Genomic DNA, 21599 nt, shown 5'->3' with positions numbered 1-21599 from the left:
GAAATACCACTAGTAGAAATTTTATTATGAAAGTCGAGGGTCTGTCGATTTCCTAGTAAAGCCCTGGAATTATACGGAAGAGGATTCTTAATAGGATTGAATTACGTATATTTTTTGAAGTTTTATAACGTTTTGGATTTTCATCACATTAATAAATCCATTGTATTGCGTTCCCGTAACAAATTTTTAATTTTAATAAATTTTTTACATATAAAATATCAAGATATTACAATATTTCGAATACAAGTAAAATTTAAAAAATCAAATCTAAAAAACATATTTTGTTGCTTTTTACTGTTAATTCTATTATTAAAAATTACCTATTTCGAATTGAAAACATGAAAAAATATTGAAAATATTATAAATTTTCAATTCTTATAACGCCAATAACAAATACTACATTACAGACATTCTCCATATATACATACATATACATATATTTATATATTATATAAATATAAGTGCTTACTGCAAATTTATGCAATGGTACACGGGATTCATCTAAACAAATGTGTATAGGCCACCTCGAAACTGACAGCTGCTGGTTGTACGGGTCCAAATTCACATTAACTTCCTAAATTCTACAATTTGATCGGAAGAGTTTTTTCTTATTACTCGATGTCAAATTCTTTATTCAGCGTTCGTAGATCTCTGAAAAAAATAAAATTGAGAAATAAGGGTTTCAATATTTTCAAATTAAATTATTTACGGAAATTACATCGCCATTCGATCGAGCCTTATAAGTATGAGGTCATCCCATAAGTAATGCAGTTTCTTCCAATGGTGCACAAATATCTGAAAATCACATTACTTATAGGATGACCCGATACTATGGCTTTTGATGTTATATTATAAACTTGATTACAAAACTCACATCATAAGCTTAGACAAATATAAAAATAAAAGCACGTATAAAAAGCTATTAGTCGAGCGTACAAAGTTCTTTGCAATTTAAATATTTTTATTCATTTTTCTGTATTCTCTTTTGAGTACAGTCGCGTACCATCCAGCGAGTATCTAACATTTTCGACATCTACACAAAAAGGTATGAATGAGAATGGAAATGATTTCCGGTATTCGGAATAAAAGCATGGAATTTTTTAAGATAGAAACGACTGAACCTCGCAGTATGTATCAACTGATGCACTTAAAATCCAGTAAGAAATCAACTCCGTGTCAATTATAATTATAACATAACTGAAAAGTTAAACGTGGCTATTGAAGATCCGTAAGGGGTTTGGCTACTGGGAAATAGCAAAGCATTTATTTTCAACATACCTCTGTTCTATAGCTTCATTCAGGTGATACTTATGCATCAAAGAAATAACTAGCCTAAGTGTGGACCATATTGTATCTGACATGGTCATGGGTGTTCCATTTCTGCCATATGCATCATGACTTGCAGCTTGTTGATTGAGTGCAGTAAGCAGATGTTCGCCAGCTTCTCTAAAATATGAATAACAAAATAACCGTCTATTAACATGAACTTTAACGACTAAGGCAGGACTTTATTTTTGGGGCAAATATAGAGATATCAATGAAGAATTCAGTTAACATCATTTGATATAATTCATACTGCGCATCGGAAATACTTTTGTAGAATTTATCATTCATTTCTCAATTATTTTATATAATGATTTATGTAATTTTATTTTTTATGTGGTTTCCAAGATTTCATCCGTCGATTCATATTATGGGCCCAACGGTGTAACTGTCGTATGGATGAAATCTTTGTAAACTTTGTTTGAACAGATGATAATTTCCTATTTCAATCTTTTCCCGACCTCCAGTAATCTATAGCTCTTTTTCTTATAGTCGTAATCTAATTCATTTATGTCTTCTGTACATACATCTGGATTTAGTTCGGGTTGCAGTTAGTATCGGGTTGTAAGTACCATTCCTCTCAACTGTTATCTTCTACGATTTATACTTCGTGAATTTCGTACGGTAATAGAAAATCAAACCTCTTTTGAAATTCTGTTTCCTGCGGTTAACGCATATCTTCTATGATCAGTTTCCGAGTTCAATGATTGACGTTTGAGACAAATTCATAACATTTATTATTGTAGATAGAGGTTGAATAACGTTCACGGGGTTTATGCACATTTTTCTTGGATTGTACGCAAAATTCAACACGCGTGCGTAACTTCTCTGTCGAATACTCGGCAAGCGAGAGTAACGTATTTATACGTACAACTGTAAGAATTATCAGCGCACTTGGCAGAATGAGAGAGGAAAACAACTCATAATCAAATAAAATAGTATACAAAAAGAAATAAGGTACCAAAATTTGTCTGTAACTACCACAAATTATCATTTGTAACGTTGCATTTGCCATTTTGCGTGTTGTACACGTAGAATATTAGTATGCGCAGTCGATTTATATATTTGGTAGCGATTATCACTATCTTTATTTGTGTCTTGGTTTTCGTTGATTGAGCTGACAAATATGATGCATATAGGTATCTGACTCCATAAACTGATAAAACTTTTATTTTTAAATAGACAAAGTGCCAGATATATCTTTCGTTCGCTCTCGTTGTCAATATTTGCGTAGCTTGTAAAAAATAAAGTTTTTTGGTGCTTGAATTCTTTTCTATCATCATGTCCTGTTCATAAGTATTGACTAAGAATAAAAAGAGGGAGAACTTTCTTGTAGATATATAATTACAAATTCATCGTTGAAAGAAACAATGTGTAAATTGCATTCATTCAAGTATTTTTACCATAAATGTAACGCGAAGAAATAAGAATATTTTTGTCATTGATACTTTTTTCTATCTCGCCCCTGTGAGGAGTTGTAGTCAAAAACATAAAACAAAGAATATTATTGGAAACTTTTCCTCATCTGAGGATGAATTCTTTTTTCGAAATGTTCAATAATGTTCGATTGTATAGAAGAACATGAAATAATCCAGATATCATACAATAGATTACACTTCGATGCACCAATACTAGCAAAAAAGTTAAAGGTGATTTTCACCCAATAAATGTGAGGTATATGTGAGGCGATATCGATGAAACCAAAAAAACATGTAATGACTACTTTTCCATCTTCGAAACTTTGCGCGGTTTCCTTTAAGTATATTGAAAAAATTATTTTGACAAAAAAACTTACTTATACGCTCCCAAGTTAATGCAAGAAATACCAAGATTGTAGCGAGCTCTAATAAAACCTGGAGAAAGTTTCAAAGCTTCGTGATATGCATCCACAGCTTCTTCAGAACTTTGGCCATTAGCAAGTGTAGCACCAAGTCTATTCCACAGTCTTGAATCCTATAACACAAACAAACCAGTTGATATAAATGAGAACTTATGTGACGTATATTTGTAAAAACATGATCGGTATATGCCAAGAGTATACCACATAGGGGGATGAATTTGAGCAATATAGAAAACAAGGAATGATCATTAGTTTATTACTGTTTTCACCACCAAAATTCTCTCATAAGATACTGAAAATCAGAGTAGATAACGAGAGCATGCTATACGTTATTATTTCACATGCAAGTGTTATATCCCAAAACGGATCTACTTAATTAAATGCAATCCTGCCAATTCTTTTCGGCACATCGAACTTTGTGATTGCCTCATGTAAATCTTAAAACGCTGAGTAGCAGGCCATGCGCTCACACCACATGCCAGCGCGAGGTATGAAGCAAAACTCTTCCTTCTGCAAGTTCATCAATATTGCGGTGCATTGTCCCCAAAATCGAAGCTAATGCACCTTTGGCACCTACGGTATTCAGAACCGATCATTAGTCTTTCGTGAATCTTGGCAACAGACGGAACTCCTCTAAGAGTCACCGTCTAAATCATCGAGTCTTGCTTGTTCCTCCGCTAGTAGTATTTTACGTGTCTTCGGATCCTTGTGACCAAGCCTGCCTACCCGAGGGCCAGGAAAGTCATCGCGGTGAGCGTTCTTATCAATCTATCGCGAATGTAACAACAGACGACGGATTGGAACAAAAAGAACTCAGTGAAGTGCAATACCAACTCTTTCATCCTTGTCAACAATTGTAAGTCAACTTATCTTACCTATAATAAATAATCAATATGTATACCTACACGTCGCCCTCATTCGTCAGCATTACACTCACCAATTCCACGGGAAACAGATATGGATAGCGTTTTAATGGTAGACCACGTTAAAATATATCTACGCCCTAGCAGTTTTCCTAGCAGTTTCACAAAATTGTTTAATCGTACAATATTGTAGAAGTGTGGAGCAATCAGTTTGCAAAGTTTTGAAACTATCCAATAATTTTGTTAAATACTATTAAATAAAAAACTACGTGTACTCACATCAGGAATAACTTGCAATGCAGTACGAAAACAATCAGCAGCTTTGTCATATTCACTGGAGAGATTGAAGAGAACGCCAAGTCCACACTGAACATCAGGGTCAATTGTTTCATGAGGATTCATTCTTGCAGCTTCAATGAAAAGCTCACGCACTTCATTATGGATATCACTGTAATACAAACGATATCAATTTTTAGAAATCGTACTAAGGGCTGATTATTTCATAATGTTTTAAGGAGAAATTGACTGCCCACCAGACAACACTGAAACGATGCATCCACGTATTATGGCAAATCGTGGAAATTAGCGTAACGCAGCTAATAATGATTGCTGCATGCAGTAGCGAATTCTGAGACTCATGCATAACGTCGTGCCAGAAAGATGCTCAAAAATACATATAAACGAGCAGCACAACTCAAAAAATAAACTTATCATCTAATACTTTCGATAGCGATATGCAACTCTTGTCATATGTGCTATTACGTACGCCGTGAGGGCTAGCGAGCTCTTTAAATTTGTTCATAGAAATTTAAAAGTAACTAAGAAAAAGGAACGACGATTAGGTGACTTGAATGAAAATGATTAAACTCCGAGTAGCAATAATGGGCTCAGTTATGGGTTCGCCACTCGTATAGGGTGTTATCCTTGTTATTGCAAAAAGGAATAATGAGGTTAAATTTTGAAATGGATATTTTGTTGAATTTAAATAAATATACTTAGATTCGTGTGCCAGTTATTGATATTCTAAGTAAACCGTCTCATTCTAAAGGTGTAAATTCAGAGGGACAGAAAGGGAGGGTATTAGTGTCCCTGTTTCTGACCAGGCTAACGCTGTTCCAGGCAACTTCTGTAGTCGATTTTTAAAGGCGGTTTAGGTGCTCAAGGACAACAACGGGGAAGTTGAACCAAAGTGCAAAGTCCTTAGTCCTAAATTATTTATCCTGCATGAATATTTTGAAACCAAAGTATGTTAATTTATAATTTGATACATACTGAAATAAAACGGTGGAGACTCCAGATTCCGTATATCGAGCGCCTTGTATCCTATTTTGCACAAGATGTTTGTATTTCTCGTTTTTTAATAACCATTCTTTGAGCGTAAGACAAGCCTGATTCTGATAAGATTCATTGGTATAGGATACTGCCAAAGCCATAAGAGCCGTAGAGTTTGATGGGTCAAGTGTAAGGCATTCCTTTAGTGCTGATATGGCCAAAGGATCTTGTTCATTTTCTGCCTGGGTCTTTCCAAGTAATAACCAAGCATTAGCATTTTTCGGCTCTTGTTGCACTGCGACTTCAAAGCACAACACTGCACTCGGTAAATCTCCAGCTTCAAGCCTTCGTTTGCCTTCTTCTAACGGTTCTGATATATCTTTCATTGGATTTTCATTATGGAAAGTGTACTCTTTAAACGGATCATAGTACTTTGCATATTCTGAAATCCAAGGATGTGGCGCTGAAACTTCTTCTGATGCTGTCACTTTTTCCCATTCCTCTTGCAGACGATTCCAAAAAGTTGCTTCATAATTATCGCCATCTGTAGATTTTAAACATACATTGAATTACTTGAATGTTACACACAACATAAATATCCGACGTATGAAATTATCAATTATCTATAGAATTAAATTAAATTTTCTATACAGAGTATTTTCACGCTATTGTAATAGACGGAGTGTTCGACAGAGAACGACGTATAAAACGAAAACGCACGACCTATGACGCATTCTAACGCCAACGTTTTTTCATTCATAGCGATTCTGTAACCGTGATAATCTTACAGATTTCTATCTTACATCTTTCCAAATAAGAGTAATTAGTTGGTGGCACAGCGTCCACTAAGCTATATTTCGTTTCTCTCAGGCATGTTCTCCTTAAAACTAAAATTATAATTAAAATTTAAATCTATAATGCCGTTTGTCGGCATGGCGACCGAATAGTGGGTATTATTAGTCAAACTATCTTTGGTAAAACAAACCGGCGAGGCTTTTGTACTCAATGTGTGAGATAGTGCAATAGGCCAAAAGCAGTAGACAAGGTCAAAAGTGAATCAAAAGAAGCCAGCTATAGAAGCCAGCTTTATAGAAGAGGGATTAAAGATGAACAATCCAATAAACAACTGTAGGACAGAGCAGCAACGCATGACCGATATCAGAAGTAAGGCGACACTTCCGCTGACGTCTACAACTCCAATAGATGGAATGCGTAACAGTGCGTTCCTATAAATTAGATAACCTGCTTATATATCAGCAAACACTTTGAAAAATTGTAAACTAAAACCTGCCATTGCTACCATGTTACCACATGCAATGTAATGTACCTAACAGCAACCTCATGCGAGGACATGAGAATTCGCCTTCAGTAGAATCCAATATTGACCTTTATATGTCCCAGTCGTCACTGGGACTAGTAGGAAAGTATCTACGTTTCATGGAAAACTTTCTTAAGACAACGAAGCCACTAATACAATTACCTAAGAAAAAAATTACGGCTTTAGACTTCATTGGAACGAGAAGCTTTCTAGAATTTAAAAGAAACTAATGATTGCACCACTGCTGAAACATTCAGATTTTAATCAAGCGTCCGTAATAGCCTGGGAATGCACGCACGATTTTATTGTCCATTTAAAAATCAATGAGTTGGGATAACGTGATAACCCCATGCAAGTGATGCCTAGTTAGCCACAGATACCTCAGACTAGTAATTGTATGGTCTGTAAGCCATTACATGGTTTGTATTTGGTGGTTTGGTGCGTATTTGCATAGTACACAGTTCAAAATAGTCATGACCCATAAATAATTAACATGGTTCTTCGGTGTGTAGGATACAAGCTCAAGATTGATTAGATGGTAACTGAAACTAGAGGAATAAGATTACGAAACCGAAATATTTAAATGTTATATCTGGTGGAAGTGATAAAATAATATTCTCTTCTTCAACTTTAAACTCATTATTATTAAACTTATAATTCTTATAATAGTATATTAATTTGTAAATTAAACAAATAACAAATACATTAATTGTAATAATTTTTCAGAATGAAATATTTCTTTACTTCATAAAAATTCATTTACCATTCTAAAAACTCTCCTTACTTTCCTTTCCAAGATGCTCCGCGTCTTATTAATAGTGATTTAATTGCACAACTGTCAAAGATCCGGCATTCATATTTTTTGAATAACACAATAACACCTTATAAACTATGTATACTTAGATACTGTTTTGTACTTCAAATTTTTTATAAAAAATTCAGGCACTGTCATGGGCTCTAAGTTACACTATTACATATCTTGAGAATTCTTATTTCGTATAGTATATTTTCGGTATTGAAACTCGAGGACTTTCACGTAGGAAGATACTTCTTTCTTGTGATCAGAGTATGATTGTGGTAATTGACTAAAGGGGTGAGCTCCAAATCTGACTGTTACATATCATCAAAGCTCATAATTAGCTCTTGAATCATGTTACTTTTTTAAATTTGTTGTTCTACTGGTTCTAATTATATTGACGTAGGAAGTATGTTAAATTTCTCATTAATCTACAGTATTGTCTTTATCTTCACGTTACACAAACTTCTGCATACGATGTTGACATCTTCTTTCTCTTCGTTCTTTCTTGGATTTATCCCTCATAACCTAGTTAGATACCAGATGTTCGTTTTAATGGCTGCAATTAGGATAATACCTTCTCTTTGTTCATTAGATATTGTTATCGTGAATACCAGTACAGTTAGAGAAGTTAGACCTATATAATTCACTATTAGATTTATGCGTGCTCTTCTATCATGGGGTTCTTGTATTATTGGAAAGAATGCATTGCATAACTTATTATAACTGTGGAGTTCATTCCTATTTTTTTTAGAGTCTAATTAAATTTCGTTTCCCTTCAAATCTATTTACTTTTCACTCTTTGTTAATTCGACTACAGACTTGTAATTTTGATGAAGAAATACAGCCTCTTCGATGAAGTCGGCAATGTCATTTCTTATTGTTTTTTTAGATTTCTAATTAGAAACACCTTTTTCTTTTTAAATTACCACTTATAGCGCTATTAAATAATACGAATTGGTGTTAGTCATTGATAACGTTTAGTCATTCTAGAACGAATCCAATCACGAAACAATTTTCATACGTGTATCTCATGTCATGTAACCATCGCTATAAAATCGTCTCCAATGTAGGTTCAACGATTTTTCTATATCTCATTTTGCAGTTGTTGATATATGACGATATCATATAACGCGAAACTCAATAATATAATACATACAAAGAATTTAACGTACTTGATACAAATTTTAGTGTATGTAATTCAAGCTCAATCGAAACCTGGTGATGTAGAATTTAGTAAATAAGCTATGCTTCATTTATCAAACTTCAATACGGATGTCATGGACCAATTATTCATAGATTCCACTTTGATAGTAATTATTAAGCAATAATTAGATATACAAGACTGCACATTACAAGCAATATTGGTATAATTTTTAGTACAAATTATGCTCAAAATTAGTTTAATATGACATATACATATAGTCGATCCACGAAAACATTGTGTTTTTCCTTACAGTTAGCTAACAAAGCAATACTTAGCAAATAATCGGCAGCTTTCGATAAAATTATGGAAATAGATAGTAAATTAGACAAATAATAGTACATTATGCAACAAGGGAGTAAAGTCGTTGATTATTCCCGCGGGTGAGAGTGTACTGCCCGAGCGAAGCGAGGGCAGTAAATCACCCGAGGAAATAACCGACTTTACTCTCGTGTTACATATAGTGCTTTATTCACGACTGAGCTATAATAGCCGCTTTATTCCCTGAAAAGTGGAACCAAATCAGCCACCGTCATTATGATGGAAATATACGTTATTTCAAATATTCAAAAACTTCAAAATTTTTAAATTTTTCACCTTTTCAAAACTTTCAAAAATTTTCAAAATTAAAAAAAAATTCAAAATTTTGCGGGAATAAAGTTCATTATTCCCGCGAAATGCGGGAATAAGTAAATTTGCGGGCAAACCAAATATGCGGGAATAAATTGCTACTTTACTCCTGCTTTTCAGGGAATAAAGTGGCTATTATAGCTCAGTTGTGAATAAAATGTATTTTAATACAAAATCATGCACATCCATACTTATATGCTCAGCCACGCGTGGTTTACTAGAGACTTTATTGTTTTCGATCTGTCAAAAAAAACACATTAAACTCGTGGATGACTCTTAATGTGTACGATTAGCAGTGACCATCCTTTTATATTTTTCACTGCAAGAATTCCCTAGGCCTCACATTCTGCTTGTGAATCGATTATAGTTTTACAACTGATTGAATTAGTAACAGAATCTTCATTCCGGGGCATAGAGATTGGCACGTTATTTATTTTACTTTATTCAATTTACATATTCTTATATATAATTATAAATACTTATATACATAAAAATATGTAAATTGTTAAGAAATTAATGTTCACGCTCCCAATATTTTCATACGTAATTTACACTTTTCTAGATACAACTTGTTAAAGAAACTGGCATCTAAATTCAATAAAATCCATCTTTTTAAATTATAAAGATTACAAAATATTTTCTGCAGATAATCTCTTTTTATTAACCCCCCCTCCCCAACATGTTATAAATTTATAAAATTTTGCTAGGACGATGTAACTACAAAAATAATACGAATAGCCCATTTTTGTGTTTCTATAATATCATTTCTCTTATATAAAAAAAAAACTAACCTTTAGTTTTAGAAGATTCTTTCGAAAACTCTTCAACCCACTTTCCAGCTACTGCCAATTCTTCTTCAACCTTATTAAGGACATCTTCCTTTGCGATAGATCTATCTTCGTTTTTCGTATCCTCCAAATACTCTTCACTCCATTTATCGTCAATTTGGCTTAAATCTTGACTGGATTCAATCGGGATATCGCCTTCCTGTTTCATAAATTTCATGAATTTTGAATAAGCGACATTTGCATCTTCGCTTGAAGAATTATCGAGCCTTTGTGGGAAACAAGTTTTATCGTCATCATTTTCCAAGTTGTCGACACTATGCTCTAAGTATTCCTCTGCCCATTTTGGTCCTAGCCCAAACTCGTGGGTTTCGTCAACAACTTGTCCTTGTGGAATAATTGAATCTACTTGAGAATTCCAAATATCATCTGCATGATTTTCCTATAAAGAAAAGAAAGTAGTTCATTATTTTTTACATTTAAAGCATAATACAGAATACATAAAACATGGAGCTCAAACATAGGCTCCAAAATAGGGAAATAATCTGTCATAAAAATTTTCAAAAAAAAAAAAGATTTCCATTATTTAAATTCTTCAAAAATAATAGGAAATCGCGTATTACTAAGATATGAAATATCACAAAAATTATAATGAGATACCATCTACAAAGTTACGACTTTAAATTTATGTTAGGCTAACCAATGTGATTTTAAACTTTTCTAATATACATATTTCGTCCACTACCGAGGCTAAATATGTTGCAACATATTTTAAATAAACAACTGTGCTAGAATAAATTCAATAAAAAATTTATAGTTAAATGACATGATAATATACGTTTTAATTTTATCGTAAAATCAGATACTGAATAATTCATTCATAAATCAAACAGCTTATTGGAAAACTATCTTTTCACTTTTGATTGCATCCTTACCAATTTAAGTTAAAAGAGGGTAAACTGACCATACACTTAGAGTTTAAGAACATACAATCCAACGTATTCCATACTGCCTTACCTAAATCTCTTTTCCAGAATCTCTGGTTATGTTTAGTACCCTCAACAGTAAAGTAATAGTCTCATTCTAAAACTACTTGGGATTATTATAAACTACTAAGATTATCTTATGACCCTCACAATATGTCAAAAGCTATGCCGTAACCACTCACTTTATAATTTCTTTATATGTCACACTTTCATAAGACGATAAGTCAGAATCACAACTGATTTGAAAATTGCTTCGATTTCTTAAAGAAAAATATATAACTCACAGATGTTGACTGACATTTAACATACTAAAAATGCAGCAATACATTCATTACTTCTTAACATCGTAACACATTATTTCCTGTAAAAACAACAGGAAAATAAAATGTTACTTATAATTAAAATATTACTGATTATGAATTTCACTTGATAATTTCGTTTTGTACTCTTGCGTGGATAATTAAAAATTTAAACGAACGAAGATAAAAGTAAAAAATTTTCAATAAAACAATCTTCATAAATGCAGTATTTTTGCCATTCATAATAAAACAAATTAAACTTCAATTAATTTTAGCTTTAATCAAACACACCAGATGCACTTTCCTACGGCCCCAACAAGTATTTAAACTGCAGTTTAATAAAATCGATATATTAAAAAATGATCCATTACAGAATCTATGAAACAAATTTTACAACACTGAATCACAATTGAGACAAATCACTCTTTCCATTTTCGAATGTTCAACATAAAATTGCAATTTCAAGAATTACTAGGCTTGCTATAATGCGTGCCTGATCTATGGATATGAAACTTTTGTTGCAAATTCAAGTGATTCGTGATTTTTACGATCTATAATGCAAATCGGTACTCAGGCCGCTTTAAAATTCTTTTGTCTACAAAAATCGATAACTAGCATAGGCTACCCATATTTATCACTTTTAATTCTCTATTTCATCAAATTGTATTTAATAACAATTGCGAAATGTGAAAGTGTTATGATTTTGTTTTTAAATTTAATAAATTATTGTTGATCTTCGCCAGTCATGAATTATATGACACTTACAAGGGGAGGGTCAGACGTTCCCCTCACCGATTTGGATGAAATTGTACATACGTGTAGTGCTTCATTAGTACCTCTTATGTACTAAGCCATAGGGCACGCTTCTCAAAAGTTTTCGAGAAAAAGCAACTTGAAAATTTGCGTGCAACAGTAGAGTCTTAAAGTATACAAGTATTCACAACCGAAAGCATGGTGTAGTGAGCAGCGCGTCAGCTTCATAACCGCGAAATCGCTGGTTCGAGTCACGTTGATGTATCGTTCTTTTTTTAATGGTTTATTTATTCAATATTAATATAATAATAGTATGTTTTATTTATATAATATTTATCACAAAGAAATTGATACAGGATACTAGTTATAAAAGGTGTAGTTAAAATGATGAATAAAGTAGTACGTATTGAAAAATGGAAAAATTTATTTTTTATTTTGCACATGTATGATTATCATCCTACGGCATGCAGTAATGTACTACCTTCTAACAATGAATAAGTGTAGTGAATATTGCGTGTATACATTTGCAAAATAAAAAATAAATTTTTCCATTTTTCAATACGTACTACTTTATTCATCATTTTAACTACACCTTTTATAACTAGTATCCTGTATCAATTTCTTTGTGATAAATATTATATAAATAAAACATACTATTATTATATTAATATTGAATAAATAAACCATTAAAAAAAAATGATACGTCAACGTAACTCGAACCAGCGATCTCGCGGTTATGAAGCTGACGCGCTGCTCACTACACCATGCTTTCGGTTGTGAATACTTGTATACTTTAAGACTCTACTGTTGTACGCAAATTTTCAAGTTGCTTTTTCTCGAAAACTTTTGAGAAACGTGCCCTATGGCTTAGTACATAAGAGGTACTAATGAAGCACTACACGTATGTATAATTTCAGCCAAATCGGTGAGGGTAACGTCTGACCCTCCCCTTGTTAGTCAAATAATACTCGTGCTAAGGTGGCGCGGACCTTCTATCATTTCCGATATTGTTAGATATTGCTTTTAAATAAAAACCATTATTTATAGCACATTTTGTAAAAAAAAAACATCTTTGAATGAACTCAATTTTTCAATAAGTGAATTTCAAAAAAATCAAAGACCTGAAAAAGACCAAAGTTTGGAAAAATCTTCCGGATTTCATAGATACCTCGAAAAGAAACGGTTATCGAATATTTTTATGTCAAAAAAAATTAAATTCATTCAACCAATCACGATTAAGGTATTTCTATACGATACCTTAATCCAGGAAATTATAGGAAAAATGCGACTAAGTACATTGGATAAATATCGCACTTCTCATCAAATAAAGTCGCATTTCCCATGTTTTCCCTTAATGTAAATGAATTGTATATTAGATATTACATCAAAGTGGCGTCCAGATTCCAAATACTGATTTGCCCAAGCAGTATCTAATCCAGTAATCTCTCTAATGACACCAGGTGCAGAAACTGGAGGATTCACAGTGTGTTCAATCTCACACATTCCCTGGAGAAGATTATCCATACGAAAAGTCTGGGGGTGTACAGCACTTTCTTCGAGAAACTGTTTCACTAGTTGTTCTGAATTGGTTGGTTCAAATTGTTCAGCATGTCCAAAAGTATGTTGAAAGCCTTCATCTTTGAAACCATGATCTTGTACAAAGTGTGTTGTGAGGCGTATCAATGAACTTGGCCCGCCACACTGGCCTTCAGTTAAATCTTGAAAGGCCATTTTTTTCCCAGAAACCTAAATGATAATACAACTTTATCGATCTAGAAGCAATGATTATTAATTATCATAATTCATTAATATGTTCACCATATAAATGGTTTTTGAACACACGCAAAACTAAAGATTACCCATTGCCATTTTTTAATGAGAACCTTAAGGCAATATTCAAAATCTACTCCATAATATTAATAATAAGTTATAATTGATTATTTTTGTACAGTAATCATTTGAACTGAATAGTTCACAGTTCCTTCAATCTCATTCAATTAAAACTAGCAATTTTTTAAATTTGTATCAACCTTCTATGTGTATCTAAGTAATATCTGTTACTCTTATATGAAGAATACAATAAAATTTAAATATGTATTAAAAAAATAAACAAGTTGCATAAACTTTTGAAAGTCAAGATATAATAAGCGATATACTTCATTTATGGGATTGATGGATAAATTGACAATATTTAAGAGTCATCTGAATGCATTTTGTGACACATACAGTCAAGCCACTCAATAGTTTACACCTCAATATTTTATCTCTCAATTCTTTTCAGATTTTACTGTTAACAATAAACAAACGTTTTTATCTATATAGTGCTAGTTCCAATGCAGTAACCAATGGGCGAAGAACAGTCTGCTGTTGTCACCAGCAAACATCTCATCCATCAGTCCCTTTTTGTTTCTCGCAGCAGTAAATAAAAACAAAGGGAACATTTGCTATTGAAAGATTTCAGTCTTGAATCCATTCAGTATTAATTGTAAGAGGCATAATTGTATTAAAAAATTACTTGATGCAAGAAAATTCACTTCTATTCTAATTTTGACGCATACATTTGCGATGAAATTTGTGAATGTCATGTCATAAAATATACATTTACATTATATCTATTTGAATCGTTAAAGATTTGATTGGTTCCTATTAGTTAAAATATAAATTTACTTGTTAACTCATGATAACATTAAGTTATAAAACAAAAAAGGAAATAGTCCTCCTAATCACTTTTTTTTGAGTTGTAAATGACAAATAAGCTTTGTTGAACTGGTAAAATTGTCGAAATACAATTTAATATTAATAAATTTAAAAAACATTTACATAAAATTAACTTGTTAAAATAATATGTTCTCCAATTTACCAAATATATAAATACTGTAAAATATTTACAACGAATATAAGTAAAAGGAATGATATTGCAACACCACAGATAAAAAGTACAGGTTATGTTACCTTACGTTAGGACGATAAAAGTTAAAGAAAATACTTAAACTACTCATCATGTTTCACGTGCATGTATAAATTTTCTTGCTTTAATTGAACAATGAACTTAAAATATTATACAACTACATCTATCATAAATTCATTAATATCCCTTACCCAAGTGATGAGTTTTTTTTTCTGCAGAAGAATGAGTGAAACTACGAAATTTTTATTTATACAAGACAATATAGCCAATATTTTAATCGTTCACTGTTTGTGTACAGCAACTTTGGAAAATTACAGTCTCAAGAATCCTTAGTAAGTTATTAATAGAATTGACATTGCATGTATCGTACTGAAATTGCAAAAGAAGAAAAAATTCAGCATAAAAATAAAATGATAATAGGGTTTTCCTTTTAGGCGAGTAGCGTCAACACAAGTTGACACAAAGCCTACCTATTCGTTGGCTCTAACAGAAACTTGCCAAAATTACCAATAACATAGCTTTGCGTTAAATAACGTCGATTCAACAAACCTAATTCGAAAAACCGTCTTTTTTACACTGTTCTTCTAGCTCTACTCATAGTACTCATTATAAAAATATTATCTAATAACAATAGCTTCAGTTATTTTTCAAAATCAGCTGTGATCTCAGCCGAACATAGTTGACTATTAATTCATTGGTTAATTCCGTTAGAACTTACCACACCATAGTTTTCTAGTTTAGTTTTTTTGCTAATTTAACTTTAAATGTCAAACTTGCATTTGTGAGTTTTCCATTTAGCTGCGTTTAATCGAGTGGAATTAAAATAAGATGACACCAAAATTTTTGATAGCGTCGTGAACGAAAAGTTTTCGATATGACCAAGAATCTAAAGGGGTGGTCGTGTGGCCCGTGGAGTGAAAATTTGAGAAGGAGAATTGCCATCAGCCAATCACATTTATGAATCTGAAGAAGACTAAATCTAGGATTGGTAGCTTTTGTTTATCGTATTTTTACATTTCCACGTAAGATACATGATCGTATTCCTGAGGTCTCGGCTAAATAGAAAAGCTATAAGTTCCAATAAAATACCGCTACGCGTCAGTGTCAGCTGCGGAGGTTTCGGAGTTTGATTGCATACATATCGCTACGAACAGGCCTTTCATATAGACGACCGTCACGGCCATGACTGTCGCCATGTTAGGTTGAAGTTCATTTCGTGTACGACAGAAAGAACACGCAAGGAAACAAGAACTGTCGTTTCGTTAAATGCTTCGTAAATAATAAAGTTCATGAGTAGTGAACCACAATGGAAGAGACGAAGATAATCTATCATATTGATGATGAAGAAACACCGTACCTTGTGAAACTTATGATTTCACCTGAACGAGTTACTCTGGCTGACTTCAAGAATGTGTTGAATCGGCCTAACTACAAGTATTTCTTCAAATCAATGGATGATGATTTCGGGTAAGTTTTAATATTTCTATATTTTGTATTTTGTCACCTTAAGATCATTATTAGGTCTTAATAGAGTTAATGGTTTCATGTGCGTAAAGATTTTATTTTCTAATCTACTTTGTGTTTTGACAATCCAATCTATCTGTCTCTTTTCAATCCTTTGATCTATTTTATCTCCGTAATATTTCTGTTTATATTGATTTACACATTGTTATTAATTAACATAGCTATTTATGTGCATTGTGTTTGAAAATGTGAGAATATTTGAATTCTTTATCTCACAATCATTGTTCCTTTTTGAATAATCCATTTGGCAGTAGTTGATTGTTTATAAATATTATATGTATATTTTTTGAGTAAGTATATTAAACAAGATATTTTGCCACAATATGGAGAATCGATGTGAATTATTTTTATAAATATTATATGTACAAAGACTATTCAACAAGTTCTTTTGACTTGGATTTACAAATATCAACTCTTTTATACAATTTATTAATGTCAGCTAATCAGTGAATACTTATTTTATACATTCTGTCAATTTCAATTGCAATCATATTGGTAAAAAAAAAAACTTCATCCATAATAGACATATGGCTTCCACAATAAGTCCTTTGAAAATATACAGACGAATTATTTTTTTACGTCTTCATGATAATAATTAAATTTTTCTTTTGAATCTATATAGGAAAATTACTGCACTTTCTTTTTTTATTATACAAATAATTATAAAATAAATTGTAAATATATATATTCTTCTAAACAAAAATTTAGTATAATTAGTTTTCTTAATTAAATATGTATATACATAGAATAATAACGGATGTTAGTTTTTTCTTATTATTATATTCATATATAATCATATAATCTGACATAGTATGAACAACAATGGTCTGTACTATACTTCATGGAATATAATGTTTTCATAGGCTGTACTGTGGAGCTGTTTTTGTTATATACTAGAATTATTAGTTTTTTTTAAACTAGTTATTGTTCATAAATGCTATTAATAATGAATACACCTGAAGTATTGCGGATAAGTTAGAAATGGTAGCACAAATGGTCCTCCCTTGATCTATAGCATTTCTTACTTTGGGATGCACCATTGCTCTATGAAATATCTGCACCTACATAATCAACAGTCCAAGATCGCGATTTACGCTTGTGAGTTGTAAAAGTAAAATTATTATTTAAATTTCATATTATGTAAATTCACGAAGCCTGCAATCAACGCTTCTGGAATCGAACGAAAAACGACTTACAAATTGTTTGCTATGGATACGCAATGTCGATTTTTTGTAGTCGAGAATTAGATATACATATCACAGTATCCAGTTTACAGCGTTACTGTACTATAATCACTCAATCTCAAGGATTAGTGAGATTTGTTTATATAAAGTTGATAAAGTGAAATAGATGTTGTCTGTTACCGAAGACGTCAAAGAGCAAGCCCGCTATTATTTGGAATATCTTTCGGTTTCTGTAGCGCTGTGGCATTACGATATGAAAATTAGAAAATGCTCGCTGCATCTAGTATGTGGTCAGAAATTGCAAGTTACAACTTTACTGGACAATTTCTGGTAATATATTAAGATACGAATGTAACGACGACTTACAAATCGAGTTGTGCGGTGCTGATATTTAACCTCTTTGAAATAGTAAAAGCCAGTGAAGAATAAAGAAAAAGACAAGAGTTGCACAGATGAACATGATCATGACATACAGTCGCACTCAAATTGAATGATAGTGCTTGAATCATAGTGCTTCGAATACATGCTGTTTTGTACATACATTCCAAAATGGTGTACTGATTTCTAGCTATCAACATTAGTAGCAGTGTAAAAACCAAGAGTAGCAAGAGGTTCAATGTTTTATGAACATTCTTTGTGTAAGGCAATAATCATATAAATCCATAAAGAGAAAAAGGAGCTATATGCGTAGTTTTTGTTGATTTGTCTTAAAGAAGAACTAAATGTAAACAGAGAGATCTCATTAGGTGTTACTACATTTTTTTCGATGATATGGGACTTTGCTAGCCACTGTATAGAAATGTGCATGTTCTGTCAGTGGTAAATTAGATTTAGCATATATTATATTTAGTTTCTAAGATGCCACGGCAAAAAGTTGTAGCTGCGTGTGAAAACTTCATATACAAATTAGGTGGCTTTCGCACCTTTCAATTTCTGCTTCTTTTAATTTGTTTTCAGCTTTTTATAACCTGTAGTGAACAAGCCTTTGTACAGAAGAATGACAAGATGCTAAAATTAACATGGTTTATATCAAGTGTTCAGATTCGTTTACACAGAGTAGCTTTATGCAATGATATATGCGCATTAAAACTATATTGCTAGTATGTATACGTAAGACATATTGCAAAGATTGCATTAGACTGATTAAAATGTTACATTGATACGTCTAGTGTAAACGCTGAACTTATCAATGATTGATGCGTACATTCGTATGAAGAAAATACTAGCGTTATGACGCAGATTTGTCGTTATAAGTACATTTGATTACAATACTTCTGTTTGACACATATCATATTCAACTCTAATACAATAATGTTTACATCTTGTTTTGCGTTTCTGTGATACATAGTGCTCTTTATCTATGTCAAATGCTTGTTGTAAAAAAGACTATTGCAATTTTCTCCATGTTATAGAAAGAGAGAAAAATCGAATAATCAAAATTATTGCCTCGCAGAGACAAACACAAAGTAGTACATATAAAAATTGTGTTTCAGGTAGACATATTTGTTTTTATTTTACTAATTCCGTATACTTCTAAGAAGATATGAAGTTCTTATTGAATCTAAAATCTAATACTTAAGAACTGTATTGTACCAGAAAACGGTGGTAAGTTAGTTTTAACTTTTTGTTTAGTACAACTCTACATTTATATCTGTAGAATGTACTACATATTATGTGCAGTTGTACAAAAAGTACAACTTTACTAGTTTCAAAATTGAAATTACTTCTTAGAGAAATCAGATACAAAATAATTATTCTAAAGTTTTAGTAGAAATATAACAGTACTAAAGCCAAGAGTATTTTGTGCATTGGTATTTGAGTAGAAATTACATGCATATTTGAGGTCCTAACAAAAAAATACATAATTTCTTTCTTGACGGTATATATGTACTTTTTTGTGAAACTTTATATGTAGACCCATGATTCTAAAGCTAGTCTCATTCTAAAAGAAAGCATCATACTACTTTATAAAATCATTAATAATAATTATGCTTAAAATATCAGAAAATGTTTTCAATTTTTTATTCGATTTTTGTGTAAAATGAAATCATACTTCAAGGGGTATAAAAAACTGACAGGTCAAATGTGTAGAAATGTAACAACCCCTGCGAAAGGACAATTAATATTATTCACAATAATGTGCTGACTTCAAATATCATATTTTTAATCCGTTAGAAAAACCTTATGTTAATATGACTTAGAATACAACTAGAGACAGCCCGTAATTGTTGCTGGTTGCAAACAGAACTATTTTTATCGCATATAGTCCGTCCATGAGTAGTACACACCAAATGTGTCTTAGGGGAATAATCTTGTTTCTACTTTCAACAGTGCTTCAGACTACATTTGATTCGCTGTTTAACTATAGGTGGAGTGCCGTTGTTCGTCTCACAAGACCTATAATAGTATGCGTCATGATGTTCCGTTATCACAATCAATATCGACATTGATCAGTGTGCTATCAAATGAGATAAAGATTGATAGATTAAAGAGTTTGGTAGCATGTTGAGAAATTAAATAAAGCGCTCGAAACATCCGCACTTTCGTATTTTCTGTTTAACGTTCTCATGCGGCAGTAAATTCGTTATATGAAAATTGTTCAAAGTTCAATGACTTTTCATTAAATTAGTAAAAAATTGCTGAGACTGTCATGTCATACCTTTAAAGATAGCAGCGTTGTACTATGATAATTCGACTGTTTTAGATGACTTTAAATTCAACAAAGTAAAGATTAGTTTTACACTACATATTTTCAAGTTTCGAAATTTTTACCGTATACCAGTAAAATTCATGTTCCCTTTTTAGTATATTTTCATGAGTTGCTCTTAAACATATAGGTAATATGTTATGAAATACCACGATGTTCCGTGATTATCGCGATTTCCACGATAATTTTTAATTAAAAATTCTGTACGCGTATACTCAACATTATAGCACTTTATATGTATTTGTAATTGCAGAACTTTTATGTACTAAGTTTTTATTCAATTTATAGTCTTGTATTTTTGTACTACAATTTTCATAATTTATTGTTTCAGCGTGGTTAAGGAAGAAATTATAGATGACGATGCACACTTACCCTGCTTTAATGGACGAGTAGTATCATGGGTGAGTTCTTACTATTAAGATTTATAAATTCTAATTTTTTCTTCAATGTCGACCAAAGCAGCCAAGAAGTTCGGTAGAGACTGAGGACGAAAATTAGAGAAATTGCAACTGACATTTCTATTTTCATTTAATTATTTAACAAAATCTTTAATATTGATACTGTGGATATTAATATTTAATCAATATTTTTCTTTTTAGTTGGTTTCCGCAGAAGGAAGTAACGTTTCGGACGGTGCATCTCAATGTACTGATTCTGTCGCACATAGTGAAGCGAAACATGACCGTGCTGATCATGTTACTCCAGGACGCACAAATCGTGGACCTCCACCTGCTCTCTCTCACGATGATACTCTCACAGAAACAGAGAGTATTATTAGTAGTCGACAGGGTCATCATCTTCATAAAAGCTCTAGGCATCATCCGGAGAAATATGAAAAGAATAATAAATACAATGGTAAGAAAATTTGCCCATTTAACATTCGAACATATATATTTTGATGATCAATAAATAAATTAATTTTTTTGGAATACTTAATTGAAGCTGGTCGTAGAGGCACAGCTGATTCTCGCCAGAAATTAATCGATAGACTCTTTCCGATCTCCCCAAAACTACGAGAACAGATCATGCATAAGTGTAACTGCACGAGAGCCAAGAAAACAAAAATGTTTTCGTCATTGCGACAATTAGAAACCTACCGTGTATTGTAATTTCGCGATACTAAATGAAACGGCTTTATTGTGTAACTTGTCAGAACGGCTGACAATGAACGATTGTTTCTGCAAAGGATGGACTCCCCCCCCCCCCC

At 32.2% G+C, this 21599-nt stretch overlaps 2 protein-coding genes across 7 annotated transcripts in view; one reads left to right on the top strand and one right to left on the bottom strand.

Annotated features, from left to right (window-relative positions):
• Positions 1-292: 292 nt before the first annotated feature.
• LOC107271090 (peroxisomal targeting signal 1 receptor) lies at positions 293-15389 on the bottom strand. 4 transcript variants are annotated; one of them, XM_025088319.1, is made up of 9 exons: positions 15169-15389; positions 14376-14468; positions 13453-13815; positions 10038-10473; positions 5299-5842; positions 4306-4474; positions 3119-3276; positions 1279-1446; positions 357-651 (listed from the first exon to the last, which is right to left on the bottom strand). In XM_025088319.1, the coding sequence occupies exons 3-9, from the start codon at positions 13798-13800 to the stop codon at positions 612-614; spliced, it is 1863 nt and encodes a 620-aa protein (XP_024944087.1). In that variant the 5' UTR covers positions 13801-13815; positions 14376-14468; positions 15169-15389; the 3' UTR covers positions 357-611. The 4 variants fall into 4 exon arrangements, 2 of the variants coding, with proteins under 2 accessions (XP_015602182.1, XP_024944087.1); XR_003060750.1 differs by lacking the exons at positions 357-651; positions 14376-14468 and adding exons at positions 1851-2196; positions 2285-2626 and having other exon boundaries at positions 1311-1446; XM_015746696.2 differs by lacking the exon at positions 14376-14468 and having other exon boundaries at positions 293-651; positions 15169-15388.
• Positions 15390-16283: 894 nt separating this feature from the next.
• Positions 16284-21599, top strand: part of LOC107271075 (segment polarity protein dishevelled homolog DVL-3) — a 20248-nt gene continuing 14932 nt past the window's right edge. For all 3 annotated transcript variants that reach the window (XR_001538510.1, XM_015746665.1, XM_015746664.2), the window contains exons 1-3: positions 16284-16444; positions 20724-20793; positions 20992-21247. Coding sequence is in view for 2 of the 3 variants with exons in the window: in XM_015746665.1 (XP_015602151.1) it covers positions 16284-16444; positions 20724-20793; positions 20992-21247 (487 nt within the window). In the remaining variant the exon portion in view is untranslated. The remainder of the gene's footprint in view (positions 16445-20723; positions 20794-20991; positions 21248-21599) is intronic.

Source organism: Cephus cinctus, unplaced genomic scaffold, assembly GCF_000341935.2.
Source record: "Cephus cinctus unplaced genomic scaffold, Ccin1 Ccin1_scaffold0885, whole genome shotgun sequence".
NCBI lineage: Eukaryota > Metazoa > Arthropoda > Insecta > Hymenoptera > Cephidae > Cephus > Cephus cinctus.
Note: the sequence above shows the minus strand (reverse complement) of the source record. Positions and strands in the feature narration are given on the sequence as shown.

Excerpts from the sequence above, each read along its gene's own strand:
- LOC107271090 (XM_025088319.1), bottom strand. The coding sequence starts at position 13,800 with ATGGCCTTTCAAGATTTAACTGAAGGCCAGTGTGGCGGGCCAAGTTCA. Across the intron at positions 10,474-13,452 it reads AATCTGGACGCCACTTTGAT|GAAAATCATGCAGATGATAT; the intron begins GTAATATCTAAT and ends TTTTCTTTATAG. Across the intron at positions 1,447-3,118 it reads ATTAACTTGGGAGCGTATAA|AGAAGCTGGCGAACATCTGC; the intron begins GTAAGTTTTTTT and ends TTCATATTTTAG.